This window comes from Apium graveolens, chromosome 4 (assembly GCF_009905375.1).
Source record: "Apium graveolens cultivar Ventura chromosome 4, ASM990537v1, whole genome shotgun sequence".
Classification (NCBI taxonomy): Eukaryota; Viridiplantae; Streptophyta; class Magnoliopsida; order Apiales; family Apiaceae; genus Apium; species Apium graveolens.
This window is the reverse complement of record NC_133650.1, coordinates 201,123,665-201,134,552: the sequence shown is the minus strand read 5'-3', so window position 1 is coordinate 201,134,552 and position 10,888 is coordinate 201,123,665. Positions and strand designations below refer to the sequence as shown.

The window sequence follows — 10,888 nt, the reverse complement described above, 5'->3', positions numbered from 1 at the left end:
GACCCGCGAAAAAAATGTTACGTATATAAGCATCAATCCACTTATGCTTCAAATTATACAAGCCTTGCAACCATGTATTATCCTCCAACTTGTACTTCAAGATAAATGCTTTCCACCTATCCTCAAAAATTTCTTCGGTCAACGAGTGATATATGAAATTGTTGAAGTCACCTTTAAATTCCTCCTTTGCATAGTAGGTTGAGAGCTTCTCCGGAATTTTTTTACTAATGTGCTACGAACACAACAAATATGTCGTGTTCGGTAGTTGAGATTGAATTGCCCCCGCCATCGCTTGATCTTGATCGGTGATAATAGCCAAAGGTGCTTTTCCTTCAACGGCATCTAACCAAGTACCCAAAACCCACTCAAATGTAGTCTTCAATTCATCACGCATTAGTACAAAACCAAAGGAAACCGATTGATAGTGATGATTCACCCCGGTGAACGGCACAAACGGCATAGCATACCTATTTGTTCGATATGTTGTATCAAATGCAACCACATCACCAAAAATTTTGTAGGCCAACAACGACCGGGGGTCAACCCATAAAAGACACTTCAATCTTCCTTCTTCATCAATTAGAGTCCGAATAAAAAAATTTCCTCCACTTTCCTCTTCTAACCTATGTAACAAATCCAATCCCGCTTGCGCATCATTCACACCCAAATTATCTTTTCTAAAATCTCGCACGACATTTCTCAAGTGTTGGGCACGAAACCCTACTTGCTCCTCTCCTCCATACATTTTTCCAAATATATTCATTTGTTGTCTAGGCGCAATACCCGAAACATGTAAACTCTTAATTAAATTCTTTTAGGCGGTGGTTACATGTCGCTCCCTTTTAATCAAATTCATCTTAGAAGGCGACACAACATCGTGATTGTGATTTAACTCCAACGATGTTATCTCCCAATGCCTTGTATTTCGTCTATTAATCACATAGATCCTAAACTTACATGCACTTCTAGGAAGTTTATCTCTACGCCTTTTCTTCTTCTCACTACCGACACTTCCTATCAAAACTTCTTCATCCTCTACGGGTTCTTTATCGCGGTTTTCTCCCGCTAAATTACAAATATAAGTACGGGCATATATTATTTTGTCCACACGCCTTTTTGTATTTTGAATTTTAATTGCAAACCCATTTTTCAAAGCATAGGCCCTAATTACATTTTCGGCGGCTACCAAATTAGGAAAATTTTGACTCAAGAAAGGAATTACAATATTTTCTTCCCCAACAACACTTTTATCCCTACTCTCACTACTCTCATGCACAAACTCACTATTTGCATGCAAATCTTCATTTTCAAATCTATGTTCACTAACATAAACATCTTCATCACAATCATCAACAAGGTTAACATAATTTACATTATCATTACGTAAGCAACTACCACTAATATCAACAACCTCACTATTTACAACATTATCACTTTTTCTCAAAGCTTTTCTACCTTGAAACCGAGCAAACATCTTATCCATAACTACAACAAGAAAAAAACAAGAAATTGAGCTTACCAAATATAATTAGTGAATAAGGATGAACAAAATCAAAAATTCCCCCAAATTTGCTCTCCAATTTGACAAATGCTGCACAAAAAGGAAAGTGTGATCGTTTTAGGGTTATAAACTGCAAGTACAGTCGTTCCGCTAATATTATCCGCGGAAGGGAAAGATGTTCCGCGGAAAAAAAAGGCGGAAGGGAAGCTTTCCGCGAAAAAAAACGCGGAAAGGCGAATTTTTTTTTTAATCCTGGCCGTTGGATCGTGCCAGGAGATAGTGTGTTGGTTAAGGTCTCCTGACACATGATTGTTAGGGAACAGGGCCCCAAATTTTAATAGCTTAACATAATTAGCAAAACTTAAATGCCCTAGCATGAACGAGTCTTGGTCGCAGTACCCGTGTATAATTCCATCCATTCTATTCTTTACAAGAGCAAGAGTCCAACGATAAATATAAAATGCCTATAGTCATCACTACAATAATATAACATCAAAATTCCTTTTAGTGCTAAAATAAAATTTAAACTACTATACTAATTATATTTTAAAACCAAATAATTCCAAATTCAATTAATTTTTATCTATCTCCCAACTTTCATTTGAAGTAAACCAACTTAAATTTCATTTATGGTTTATGCATCCATTTATGAAACTCCTATAGAGTTGCATCCATTTATGAAACTCCTATAGAGTTGTTTTTTTGCATTTAGTTACAAATTATAGCATGAAACCAAATTTGGCATTGCTTTGGACTTAATCTAATACTTGGTCATGTCTAGAGGAGGAACTTCATCCACAAAACTAGCATTTGTAATCACAGCACTACTCTCTGCACTACTCTCTGTGCACACTTTTAAACAGAAAGAGTTGATACAATAAGGGCTAATCATTCAAGTTGTACAAAGATTAAAAACAAACCAAAATAGTAGATGATACATATTACATCATTATACTAATATTACCCACTGCAAAAGTGTACTTGGGATGGAAGGCCTTAGATTAGGTTTTCATACTGTTGAGACATGTTTTAGGCATCAGACAAGTACATAAGAGCTATTTTAATCCAATAGCAACAGTACACCTAATGTATGCAGAGGGGAAATGAACTTATTAGTCTCCACTTGCGCAGCCGTTACAACCGCAATGCACACACTCTATAACCTTCTCCTCCCTCAGGTGTTTGGGAACTCTGCAGACACAAGTAGTCTGGAAGTTGTGATCCCGCGGTTGCATGCATCTTGAACAGCAGAGACGCTCATAGCCAGGCTGCCATTTTCCAGATAGGACAATTAGAATAAGGTACATAGATAATTCTATACCACATAATCTTAACCAGCAACTTTTACGGATATCACTGTACAGATATAAAAATTGAGTAACCGGATATATGATGTGTATATGCAGTATACATACATGGGCACAGTTAAAACAAATCTAAGCCTTTAGACGCGTACCATAAAACAAATCTATCTTGTAACTCTATTATATTTGTCCTGTTCAATCTAAAATTCTACAAAAACTTGGATGCATGGTAGTTTTTGCTTAAAAACTTTATCCTTGAGGCTGGATCACTATAGAAAATATTACCAATTATTGGTAGGATGTTACATTATTAAAGCCCGCCAACTAAAAACTTTATCCTTTTAATTAATAATTAAATGAATGTTTACCAGAAAGTTCAAAATGGATAGAACACTAATATCAGTGTTGATAGATTATGAAAATTATTAGATGATGAGGATCCGAAAATTACTTTGTCTACCCACACAGCCAGTAATGTCCACTCAATAAAACAAAAATGACGATCCACTTTCTACTATGTTACTCATATTCGCTAGGTTTGTAATTAGGAAGATGTTATATTTTTAAGACAGACAGGCAGAATCACTTGAAACCTTCTTTCATTTATGTTACAAGGGATGTGGTGTAAACCTTTTTCCACTTGGCTATCAAATTCCGGTCAGCATAGCCTTGATCCAAGCAAAACTCATACAATTCTTTGGATATTTCCTTCCTGCGGTGATAAAGATCATAAACATATCGACTCTTCTGATGCGCTATCTTAAATATCGGCCACAATGTCTCACACTTTCTCTTCCCATCATGAGTATCATTTTCAGCTGTCGAATAAATGAGAAGGCATATGCATTATTAGAATTTCCTAAAGAATTCAAGGTAGATATGCACAGATAGCAATATGTACCTTCTCTCATCTTTGCTTGTAATTCGAGGAGAGTAGGCTCAATCAGTTCAAAACCCTCGGGGACCTTAACACGGTTTGTCCTAACTTTCGGCATTCTTATAGACCTAAAATACAGAACATTGCGTAAAATGGACAGGAAAACAAAATAACTTTCAATAGTATTCAAATTTTTATTATCTTATACACATTGGTATTTTCCTAACAAAGTGATGGCAACTTTACTGTAAAATTGCAATCATCGATTCAAAAAGATTAAAAAGGCTTAACATATGCAATCCATAATCTTATCAACTAATTTAGGGTGTTGTACCCATATGTCACTTGGGGTGAAAAATGGTCCAAAATGTTATTTCTGAAAATTATGGCCAAAAATGTCACTTTAAGACACTACATTGTGTAGCATTTAGGCAAAAGGCCCAAAACGCTACTTAATGTAGCGTTGTGTGGTTATATTTTTTTTTAACTTTTAATGTGCATAACGCTACATGAAACACTACATCACGTAGCATTTTGGCCCCAAAACAGTACTTCATCTAGAGTTTTACATATATTCTCTTAAAATAAATATATTTTTAAATTCAAATGAAAAATTATTAAACCCTAAATTAATTAAACAATAATTAAATTATTTTTAAAACCTAAAAGAGGATTGGTGAACCCTAAAATGTTAAAAATTATTAAAATAAGTTACACCCTTAAATTTTAAAATTGCTTGATTTAAAGTTTACATTTCTGGTTCCTAGGGTTTAGGGCTAAACCCTAGATTAATTTTGTTTTCTCTTACGGAACCCGCAGTTGCTACCCTTCAAGTGCGCACGAGATAAACTCTACGTGCTCACATAATAGCATGCAAACCACGTAAACCAATATAAACTGCACTTAAGCGACAGACTCAAGTATCATATCATAAATTCTCCTCTCGTGAGACCCTAGATTAAATTAGGGAGCCGCTACCCTTCGAGTACGCACGGGATAAAACTCCACCAATATAAACCGCATTTAAGCGACAGACTCAAGTAGCATATCATAAATTCTCCACCCGTGAGACGTGAGACCCTAAATTAAATTAGGGTTTAGGCTCTAGGGTTTAGGGACTCCTAAACCCTAAACCTTAAATCGGTGTTACTTTTATTAATTTCTTCTCTTAATATTTCTAAAACTCAAAAGTGGATTGATGAACCCTGAAATGTTAAAAATCGTTAAATTAGATGTGTCTTTTGTTCAATTTTTTAATATTTCTAAAACCCAACAGGGGATATTGAACCCGAAAAAATTAACATTTGTTAAATTATGGTCATCATTAAATTTAAAAATATTAATTTAAAAAAGATGGTTGAAAACGTAACATTAAGTAACATTAAGTAACATTAAGTGGTGTTTCCCGCCCAAAACAATACACAATAAAAACTTAAAAAAAACAAATCAAATGGGGTGTACTTTTTTCAAAAAAAAAAAGAAGCTGCCTTAACACTACTTCTTGTAGCGTTTTGGCACGACATTTTGGGCCATAATTCTCAAAAATAACATTTTGGGCATTTTTTACTCAAATGGTGACATTTTGGTACATTTCTCACTAATTTAAGCGTAACATAAGCAATCCATGACATACATCTATATATTAAAGCGTTTTACAACTAATTTACGGGGGAAACAGATTGCCCAACTGATATAAACTATTTATACACACCATATAACTCTAATTGCAAAAATATAATACAAACTTTGATGAAAAAGATATAAAATGTAAATTTAAACGATGGCACTTGAATGATATTATACTTAACTTAAAAGAATATATAAATTCCAATAAAAAGCTAGAGTAGCACCTTGAGAATTGAGAAAGGGGCAACTCTGAATATGATCTATTCGAGGGCAGAAAGGGAGAGATACTTGAGAGAGAGACAGAGACACAGAGAGTGTTGCTGAAAAGTGACAACATCAGACGGATCGCTTAGATTGATACATGGATAAGAAAAAGAGGCCCTAGCCCGAGCCCAATACTGAGCCAGTTGATTTAATTTGTGGGGTTAACTATAATATCTTAAATCCAGTGTCATGCACGGGATTCATTAATATTAAAATAAATTTTAAAATTTATTTATCTAAATTATATATTAATTTTAATATATTTATATAAATATATAATTATTATAAATTTATAATAAAATTAATTAGAAATAAGATGTTATTGTAATTTAGTATGATCATAGGTTTTGGTCATTGTTTAAAGGGATAAGGAGACTAACAACCTGTTTACTTCAACTGTTTTCCAGAAAATTCAAAATAGTTTAATTTATTAATTATTTTATTAGTTTGATTAAAATAATTTTTTTTTAATATTACTATTTACATTATATGAGAGAACTTAATAATATAATAACTAATAACTTATATGTTATATGAATAAAGAAAAGACTCCCGACTAAAACTTAGTTATGAGTTATTTTGTAGGAAAATTTTCAAATTTTTTGAATATAATTAATTAAATGGATTTTCTAATTAAACTACAAAATTGTATATATTTAGGGTCATATAATTATAAAGATTCATTATTCAACCTATTCATATTTTATTTGTTATCTTTAGTTATATTTTATCTAAAAAAGATTATTTTAAACATGTTAAAGAAATATGTATATAAAACTAAATTATGAAACGTTAAAATAATTTTATAAATTGCTCTTTTAAATATTTACTCAAATTATCTCGTGGATTGGATTTAACAATAAATACTAGAAATAAATGATCTGTGAATTTGCAATAATTTCTCTGCAGGTTTCTTTTGTTCTGTGTTCTGCTGAAAGATATTCAATGCTATGCTCTGATAATGAATTATGTTGCTTCTGCTTCTTTTTATCAAACATCCGAATAGAATGAACTGCAATGACAATCCAATTAGCTCAGCAAGACAATCCATTTGAACTAGAAAGACTTTCGGTAGGAGTATCAAATTTCCAGTAGAACTTTCGGCAAGACCATTGTTTGTACTAGCATGACTTTCGGTAGGACTATCAATTGTCATACCGATTGTCATATTAGTACAATCAGATTATCTTGTTGAATTTAAATAGATTTTAATCCAATTTAAATTCTGAAAATCCTTAATATTAATTCTGAATTAATTAATCAATTAATTCAATTAATCAATAAATTAATCTTTGCAGATATAATTTATTTTCTTAATTAAATTATATGACTTAATTAATTAATAGAGAATTAATACTGATCTTGAGCAGCAACCTTATGAATCAATTCCACTACTTCAATGCTGACACTCGATGTACTGTCTGGTTTATGAGTGACTAACAAACGTGACGTTTCCTCATGCCTTGACCTTGATACTCTTGATTTTCTTCAGACTAAATCCTTGTAATTAATTGATACCCTGACGAGATATCTGTCACTTAATTAAATCCACAATCTTGATTTATATCACTGAGACTTGATCAATTGCTTGAGCTTCTTCCAGTGAATTAAGTCATCAAGTCTGTAGAAGAACAATGTTACTTAATCCTTTGACATATGTTACTCTGTGAGATCTCTCGGACGATAGATCCACTATTTACTTATTACATTCTTATTTGAGTTGAGTTAAATCCTCGAATAAACAAATAGGCTATAACATATGCCTTTCAAGTCTCACTTTTTTTCTCGCACCATGATATCACTAAACCCTCTATCTTCCTCCCGCGATTAGAATCGACGTCATTATTATAGAACATAACCAAATCATCGCAATTTATCTTAACTTACTTTTTATTTAATAGACGCAATTCTCGGGTATTGTCTCCAAATATTACTATTTAAGAGAAAATAATCTCAAATATCAGTTCCTAAAAAGTTGATCCCAAATATCACTTCAAAAATAAAATCTCGCTTCAAAAATGAAACCTCGCCTGCCGTTTTTTCTAAACATAAAAGTAGTTGCGTGTTACGTTTTGCAACTTTTTTATTTTTAAAAAATTCTAAACATTATTTCATCTCATGTTTTGCAGGGTTAAAAAAATTAAAAACATAAATCCAAGTTTGGTTATCGTGAAAAACAAAATTTGAAGTTACGTTACCAGTGAAAACATGATTTGAAGTCGCGTGTTGACATTTTAAAATATATATATATAGGGTTTTGGTCCATAACCCCGGCTAGTTGTAGTAATCACCTTTCGCATTAAGGCATTGCGGCAGTACAACCGGCATTGTATCATTGCACCAAACGCAATGAAACAATGATGCAGGTACTGCCGCATTGTTTCATTACAACAATACTACGTCATTGTTTCATTGAAAACCCGCAATGAAACAATGAAGCAGTGATTTAATTTCTTAAATAACAAAAAATCATATTTTAATGAATTAATTTGTTTCCGATAATAACGGAGTTAAATAGTATATAATTAATTTTAATAACCACTTGTTCTATATTTACTAATTTTATTACTACTTCCCATTTATATTATCAATTTTATAATGAGTTAAGAATTTAAAATTAAAATATATATAATCGGAAAAATATTTAAAATATTAGTTATAATGAAAAACATAAAAAACCGCAGATGATAACTGAAATGTATGAATGTAGTATTGCTAAGATTGTTTATTGATCGAAAGGTGTCGTCTTCCTTGTTTGTCTTAAACTTTTTTGAGTGAATTCTAATCAAACCATTTTAATTTAAATTTCAAATATTTCAAAATTATGTATAATAACACATTTGTACTGTATAATGAAGTTATATTAAATTAAAAAAAATTCTATACAATTTTTCTATTTAAAAAAAATAAGAATAAAATGGTATAAAAAAATCCCCCCACGCAATGTGTCAATGCGGGAGGTGTTCACCACAGCCACAACATATTTAAAACACGCCGGTGGGTGGTTGAGGAGCCACCTGCCGCATTGTGTCATTACTACTACCTCAATGACACAATGCTACAGGTGGCCGAGTTATTTTTATATGGTTTGTTACAAAGAAATTTTTAACATTTTAGGGGCTAAGTTGTTTTATATTTTTTTATAGGTAAAGAAAATTCGATAAAATTTCATTTTTTTTAGTTTTTCACATTTTCAATTTTTAGCATTATATTTGTTTACCTTATAAATTAAAAATTGATAAATTAAATTCGACAAGTACAAGAAAGATAAAATATTAAATAATTTATTTCATTCAAATATAAATGGAGTACATTCAAATATTTTCTTAAAAAAAAGACCTAATAACTTAAATATTTTATTCCGGCGAGAATGATCAAGATTTAACGGTGTTGGAAGAACCGCCTTTATCACCCTTATTGACGTCCTTCTTTCTCTTCAACTTTTCCGCCTTCGCCTTCACCTCATTTTCCTTTTTTTTCTTGCGCTTAAGCGCCATTTGAATACGGCGGAGAGCTATTGTCATGTCTTCTTCTCCTTCGGGCCCGTCGAAAGCCACATCATCGATAATTACCTTGTTATTGTCCCAATCATAGTAGAAAACCATTTTTCGGAAAATAGAGAAGAGAATGTTGAAGAGAAAATGTAGAATGAAAATAGAGAAGAGATTGTTGAAAAAAATGAGATTACAAGAGCTATTTATAGACTGAAAATCTGAATTTTAAAATCCAAAAATTAAATTTAGGCACAGAAAAAAATATTGCGGAAGCTGAGTTGTGGGACTGTTGACTAGTCTGCCGCAATGACACAATGCGGCAGGTACAATTGCAACATTGCTTCAGAGCGGCAAGCCTTACTGCAGCAATGAGCCAATGCGGCGGGTCGGTCAAACATTTGACCAGTCAATTTTTATTAATATTGGCACAAAAATTGATATTGATTTAATATTTGCACAAAAATTAAGTATGAATTTATAAAAAAGTATGAAATTAATAATATAAATTTTATTATTAAAATTGATAATTTAATTTTTTAACTAAAATAACTCATATGATAATTTTTAAAAACATAAAACTCCCAAAATTTCGTAATAATAGAAATTCAAAAATACTATTCTAAAAAATAATTAAAAATAACTGCAACATTGCTTCAAAGCGGCAAGCCTTACTGCAGCAATGAGCCAATGCGGTGGGTCGGTCAAAAGTTTGACCAGTCAATTTTTATTAATATTGGCACAAAAATTGATATTGATTTAATATTTGCACAAAAATTAAGTTTGAATTCACAAAAAAGTATAAAATTAATAATATAAATTTTATTATTAAAATTGATAATTTGATTTTTTAACTAAAATAACTCATATGATAATTTTTAAAAACATAAAACTCCCAAAATTTCGTAATAATAAAAATTCAAAGATACTATTCGAAAAAATAATTAAAAATAACTTTTTCACTCAAAAAATATTTAAATTTAATATTTAATTTAAATAATTTAGTTTAGAAAATTAAATCAAAAATAACAAAATACAATTTCAAAAAAATATTTATAATGAGCCAACGCGGTGGGTCGGTCAAACCCCCCAACATTTGACTAGTCAATTTTTATTAATATTGGCGTAAAAATTGATATTGATTTAATATTTGCATAAAAATTAAGTTTGAATTCATAACAAAGTATAAAATTAATAATATAAATTTATTATTAAAATTGATAATATTATTTTTTAACTAAAATAACTCATATGATAATTTTTAGAAACATAAAACTCACAAAATTTTGTAATAATAAAAATTCAGAAATACTATTTGAAAAAATAATTAAAAATAACTTTTTCATTTTTAAAAATACTATTTGAGCCTTAATGTCATGAAGACGTTGCTTTTGAAGAGTTTCTGTTCTTTGTATGTCTTTCCTCATGTCAATGATCTGGGATACCTTTTTGAGTTCAGCTTCTTTTCTTTTCATCTCTGACTGTTGCTGCTGAAACTCTTTCTCAAACAGAGGATCCACTTGAGCTTCCTCTTCCCATTCTCCAAAATCACTTTCCTCCTCAGCTTCAAAGAAACCATCTTTATCTTCTCAGACTGGTTCAGTGGGAACGTCACAAATATCAAAGTCATCCTGTTCTCCACTATAGTAGATATCATCAGGCTTCCCTGTGACTCCAGCAGACGACTCTTTTTCTTTTCCCTTTTCACTTCTCACTTTCTTCTCCCCCTTAGTTGAGGAATCCTCTACAGACTTTCCCTTAGATCCTTCATGACCTCCATCACCTCCCGAGCCTGAGCCTCCACCAGACGGCCCTTCAAAGAAAG

General features: G+C 31.5%; 2 protein-coding genes across 2 annotated transcripts; both read right to left on the bottom strand.

Moving 5' to 3' along the window:
* Nucleotides 1–232: 232 nt before the first annotated feature.
* Nucleotides 233–745, bottom strand: LOC141719273 (protein FAR1-RELATED SEQUENCE 5-like). The gene has a single exon (XM_074521650.1). The coding sequence runs from the start codon at nt 743–745 to the stop codon at nt 233–235; it is 513 nt and encodes a 170-aa protein (XP_074377751.1).
* A 1,609-nt stretch (nt 746–2,354) lies between these two features.
* On the bottom strand, nt 2,355–5,698 carry LOC141720545 (protein BUD31 homolog 1-like). Its single transcript, XM_074523012.1, has 4 exons — nt 5,533–5,698; nt 3,707–3,810; nt 3,436–3,623; nt 2,355–2,769 (listed from the first exon to the last, which is right to left on the bottom strand). The coding sequence occupies exons 1-4, from the start codon at nt 5,643–5,645 to the stop codon at nt 2,614–2,616; spliced, it is 561 nt and encodes a 186-aa protein (XP_074379113.1). The 5' UTR covers nt 5,646–5,698; the 3' UTR covers nt 2,355–2,613.
* Nucleotides 5,699–10,888: the final 5,190 nt, after the last annotated feature.